The 5964-nt window shown below is 44.8% G+C and overlaps 1 protein-coding gene across 1 annotated transcript in view; it reads left to right on the top strand.

Annotated features, from left to right (window-relative positions):
* The window catches only part of sos1 (son of sevenless homolog 1), a 38142-nt gene extending 35728 nt beyond the window's left edge, over positions 1-2414 (top strand). The window contains exons 22-23 of the mRNA XM_079690598.1: positions 202-372; positions 1553-2414. Of these exons, the coding sequence (XP_079546724.1) occupies positions 202-372; positions 1553-1933 (552 nt within the window). The 3' untranslated portion in view covers positions 1934-2414. The remainder of the gene's footprint in view (positions 1-201; positions 373-1552) is intronic.
* Positions 2415-5964: the final 3550 nt, after the last annotated feature.

The raw sequence follows: 5964 nt of genomic DNA on the forward strand, positions 1-5964 counted from the left end.
ACACACACACACACACACCACACACACACACACACACACACACACTGTACACACACTGTACACACACACACACACACACACACACAGTACACACACTGTACACACACACACACACACACACACACACACACACACACACACACACACACACACTGTACACACACTGTACACACACACTGTACACACACACTGTACACACACACACACACACACACACACACACACACACACACACTAACCCCCCCTCTGTTCTCAGGGTCGTCCTCTGTCTCCTCCATAGTGAGCTTCAGCAGGGGGGAGGAGTCGGTTCCCCCCCCTGTTCCCCCCCGCAGGCGCCCAGACTCCACCCCCGCTGACTCCTCCCCCTCCAAGGTAAATATATATATGTGTGTTTATATTCATACAGAAGAAGGAAGCAGGGGATTGTGGGTAGTGTAGTTTGCTCTGATGTTTGATGTAGCAGGCCCCGTCTCAGGTCGGTTAAATGGTTTCCTTGCGTCCCTCACTTGCGTTGTTTCCCCTGCGTCTAGTCCCTCCCACCAGGGAAGCAAGGAGGGACGCAAGGAAACCACGAGAAGCAGGAAATGAGTTTTAAGAGCAATGGGACGTCCTTTCCTCCGGAGCGTCACGTGAAGCGACGTCCGTTTCTGATGACGCCGCACAGCTGATCGTCTGACAGCAGCTCTGTCCCCGTTATTTTCACAAACACCCCCGCCACACATTTACTGACACACACATTTGTATCATCTGTTTTAGACCCCAATAAATAAAATCAAATAAGAACTCATTCTCAAAAAAGATAAACGCCATTCTTAAAATGTATAAACGAACAATAGTTTGATTAATATTGATTAGAGTGCACGATAGAAATAAAATAACTGAGAGAAGAAAAAGATATCTCTCAAAACCCAGTTAGATTAACATTCACTGGATTGCACTCTTTGTCTGTTTGTGTGGATATGTAGCACACTAACATTTTAATAGCACTTCATGACTGACTGGATGGAAATGACAGTAAATGAAAATGTAAAACGAAGAAAGCGATCATGAAAATGTTTCCAGTGAATAAAATGATTTCACTTTGTTGTTCAGATATTTCACATGTTTGGAACTCAATGAAACATGAATTCAAACAAAACAGTTTAAACTGAGGAGTGGCTCTCGTGAGGTTCATGTGTTTCCTTCACTCTGCTGGGAAACTTCTCGTGTCAAGAACAAGAAGCATGAGATCAGTTCATGCACTGCATCGTCCAATCAGTGAGCGATACACAGTAAGGGGGCGGGGCGAGTGTCGGAGGATGGACTGGCGGTTCCTCCATTATCGCTCCTCCATTATCGCTCCTCGCTCCTCCGGCAAAAATAAGGCCATTGGGACCGTACTCAAGATGGCTCAGACAAATCAACTTCAGGTGAGACCGAGGAGCGAGGAGCGAGGAGCGAGGAGCGAGGAAATGAAAAATAAGAGAAGTGAGAAAGGGCCATAATGAATTTCCCAGCAGGGGATTATGGGTAGTGTAGTTTTCTCTGATGTATGATGTAATGTCTCCCCCAGGTGATGCTGGACAGCCCCCCTGCTGTGCCCCCCCGTCAGCCCCCCCGTACTAAGCTCCTCCCCCCTCGTTACTCTCTGTCGGCCTCCCCCCCAGACAGCCCCCCCTCCCTCCCCCCCCGGGAGCCCCCCCTGCACCTGCTTCCCCCCCCCCAGGGCCGGACCTTCTTCCCCTCCTCCTCCTCTCCTCCCATTGGATGCTCCTCGCCCCCCCCAGTCACCCCAAGCCCCGCCTCCAGGAATATTCCCCTCGCCTCTCCACTGCCCCCCCTCCCTTTGGACGGCCCCCCCGTGCCCCCCCGACACAGCGTCCCCCAGTTGCCCCCCAAAACCTACAAGAGGGATTCTTTCGGCCACGCCCCCCTGCTGGACCCCATGCTGTGATTGGACGACCTTGGTGGGGGTGGGCCGAACACTACAGCTGATTGGATGGCCTGCGGAGGGGGCAAGTCTAACACTACAGCTGATTGGACGGCCTGTCGAGGGGGCGGGGCTAACGCTACAGCTGATTGGATCAGAGCAGACAGTGGATGTAAAGCCTGGAGGGCTGAGAACCAATACTAAAGATCATGTGCTCTTATTCTGAAAAACAAACAGACGATGTGCTCTTATTCTGAAAAACAAACTGATAATGTGCTCTTACTCTGAAAAACCAATTGATTGTGGCCTCCAGCTGCAGAACTCTGCAGAACCTCTGAGAACATTTGTCTGTCTGTGTTCGTGTCTGTGCGTCAGGCCTTTGTGGTGAACAGAGAGGATTGTGGGTAACGTAGTGCTGCAGCCTTCAGGTACTGATGGACCTCTGATTGGTCATGAAGCAGTACTCTTTAAAACAACAAGGGAATAAACGTGTTTGTACCACCGAGCGGAGACCACAGCAACGCCTCGTTATTCACACATTGATAACTAACTACACACACACACACACACACACACACACACACACACACACACACACACTTGTCTTTATCAAAAATATTAATTTAGCCCTTCATCACTAAGAACTTTAAAGAGTCCTCTCCTGCTGATGTTCAGGTGTATATCAGTATGTAGTGTCTCTACTTTAAAGAGTCCTCTCCTGCTGATGTTCAGGTGTATATCAGTATGTAGTGTCTCTACTTTAAAGAGTCCTCTCCTGCTGATGTTCAGGTGTATATCAGTATGTAGTGTCTCTACTTTAAAGAGTCCTCTCCTGCTGATGTTCAGGTGTATATCAGTATGTAGTGTCTCTACTTTAAAGAGTCCTCTCCTGCTGATGTTCAGGTGTATATCAGTGTGTAGTGTCTCTACTTTAAAGAGTCCTCTCCTGCTGATGTTCAGGTGTATATCAGTATGTAGTGTCTCTACTTTAAAGAGTCCTCTCCTGCTGATGTTCAGGTGTATATCAGTATGTAGTGTCTCTACTTTAAAGAGTCCTCTCCTGCTGATGTTCAGGTGTATATCAGTATGTAGTGTCTCTACTTTAAAGAGTCCTCTCCTGCTGATGTTCAGGTGTATATCAGTATGTAGTGTCTCTACTTTAAAGAGTCCTCTCCTGCTGATATTCAGGTGTATATCAGTATGTAGTGTCTCTACTTTAAAGAGTCCTCTCCTGCTGATGTTCAGGTGTATATCAGTATGTAGTGTCTCTACTTTAAAGAGTCCTCTCCTGCTGATGTTCAGGTCAGTTTGTAGTGTCTCTACTTTAAAGAGTCCTCTCCTGCTGATGTTCAGGTCAGTATGTAGTGTCTCTACTTTAAAGAGTCCTCTCCTGCTGATGTTCAGGTCAGTATGTAGTATCTCTACTTTAAAGAGTCCTCTCCTGCTGATGTTCAGGTCAGTATGTAGTGTCTCTACTTTAAAGAGTCCTCTCCTGCTGATGTTCAGGTGTATATCAGTGTGTAGTGTCTCTACTTTAAAGAGTCCTCTCCTGCTGATGTTCAGGTGTATATCAGTGTGTAGTGTCTGTACTTTAAAGAGTCCTCTCCAGCTGATGTTCAGGTGTATATCAGTATGTAGTGTCTCTACTTTAAAGAGTCCTCTCCTGCTGATGTTCAGGTGTATATCAGTATGTAGTGTCTCTACTTTAAAGAGTCCTCTCCTGCTGATGTTCAGGTGTATATCAGTATTTAGTGTCTCTACTTTAAAGAGTCCTCTCCTGCTGATGTTCAGGTGTATATCAGTATGTAGTGTCTCTACTTTAAAGAGTTCTCTCCTGCTGATGTTCAGGTGTATATCAGTGTGTAGTGTCTGTACTTTAAAGAGTCCTCTCCAGCTGATGTTCAGGTGTATATCAGTATGTAGTGTCTCTACTTTAAAGAGTCCTCTCCTGCTGATGTTCAGGTGTATATCAGTGTGTAGTGTCTGTACTTTAAAGAGTCCTCTCCTGCTGATGTTCAGGTGTATATCAGTATGTAGTGTCTCTACTTTAAAGAGTCCTCTCCTGCTGATGTTCAGGTGTATATCAGTATGTAGTGTCTCTACTTTAAAGAGTCCTCTCCTGCTGATGTTCAGGTGTATATCAGTATGTAGTGTCTCTACTTTAAAGAGTCCTCTCCTGCTGATGTTCAGGTGTATATCAGTATGTAGTGTCTCTACTTTAAAGAGTTCTCTCCTGCTGATGTTCAGGTGTATATCAGTATGTAGTGTCTCTACTTTAAAGAGTCCTCTCCTGCTGATGTTCAGGTGTATATCAGTATGTAGTGTCTCTACTTTAAAGAGTCCTCTCCTGCTGATGTTCAGGTGTATATCAGTATGTAGTGTCTCTACTTTAAAGAGTCCTCTCCTGCTGATGTTCAGGTGTATATCAGTATGTAGTGTCTCTACTTTAAAGAGTCCTCTCCTGCTGATGTTCAGGTGTATATCAGTATGTAGTGTCTCTACTTTAAAGAGTCCTCTCCTGCTGATGTTCAGGTCAGTATGTAGTGTCTCTACTTTAAAGAGTCCTCTCCTGCTGATGTTCAGGTGTATATCAGTATGTAGTGTCTCTACTTTAAAGAGTCCTCTCCTGCTGATGTTCAGGTCAGTATGTAGTGTCTCTACTTTAAAGAGTCCTCTCCTGCTGATGTTCAGGTGTATATCACTATGTAGTGTCTCTACTTTAAAGAGTCCTCTCCTGCTGATGTTCAGGTGTATATCAGTATGTAGTGTCTCTACTTTAAAGAGTCCTCTCCTGCTGATGTTCAGGTGTATATCAGTATGTAGTGTCTCTACTTTAAAGAGTCCTCTCCTGCTGATGTTCAGGTGTATATCAGTATGTAGTGTCTCTACTTTAAAGAGTCCTCTCCTGCTGATGTTCAGGTCAGTATGTAGTGTCTCTACTTTAAAGAGTCCTCTCCTGCTGATGTTCAGGTCAGTATGTAGTGTCTCTACTTTAAAGAGTCCTCTCCTGCTGATGTTCAGGTCAGTTTGTAGTGTCTCTACTTTAAAGAGTCCTCTCCTGCTGATGTTCAGGTCAGTATGTAGTGTCTCTACTTTAAAGAGTCCTCTCCTGCTGATGTTCAGGTCAGTATGTAGTATCTCTACTTTAAAGAGTCCTCTCCTGCTGATGTTCAGGTCAGTATGTAGTGTCTCTACTTTAAAGAGTCCTCTCCTGCTGATGTTCAGGTGTATATCAGTGTGTAGTGTCTCTACTTTAAAGAGTCCTCTCCTGCTGATGTTCAGGTGTATATCAGTGTGTAGTGTCTGTACTTTAAAGAGTCCTCTCCAGCTGATGTTCAGGTGTATATCAGTATGTAGTGTCTCTACTTTAAAGAGTCCTCTCCTGCTGATGTTCAGGTGTATATCAGTATGTAGTGTCTCTACTTTAAAGAGTCCTCTCCTGCTGATGTTCAGGTGTATATCAGTATTTAGTGTCTCTACTTTAAAGAGTCCTCTCCTGCTGATGTTCAGGTGTATATCAGTATGTAGTGTCTCTACTTTAAAGAGTTCTCTCCTGCTGATGTTCAGGTGTATATCAGTGTGTAGTGTCTGTACTTTAAAGAGTCCTCTCCAGCTGATGTTCAGGTGTATATCAGTATGTAGTGTCTCTACTTTAAAGAGTCCTCTCCTGCTGATGTTCAGGTGTATATCAGTGTGTAGTGTCTGTACTTTAAAGAGTCCTCTCCTGCTGATGTTCAGGTGTATATCAGTATGTAGTGTCTCTACTTTAAAGAGTCCTCTCCTGCTGATGTTCAGGTGTATATCAGTATGTAGTGTCTCTACTTTAAAGAGTCCTCTCCTGCTGATGTTCAGGTGTATATCAGTATGTAGTGTCTCTACTTTAAAGAGTCCTCTCCTGCTGATGTTCAGGTGTATATCAGTATGTAGTGTCTCTACTTTAAAGAGTTCTCTCCTGCTGATGTTCAGGTGTATATCAGTATGTAGTGTCTCTACTTTAAAGAGTCCTCTCCTGCTGATGTTCAGGTGTATATCAGTATGTAGTGTCTCTACTTTAA

Source organism: Notothenia rossii (genome assembly GCF_949606895.1).
Source record: "Notothenia rossii genome assembly, chromosome: 1".
NCBI classification, from domain to species: Eukaryota; Metazoa; Chordata; class Actinopteri; order Perciformes; family Nototheniidae; genus Notothenia; species Notothenia rossii.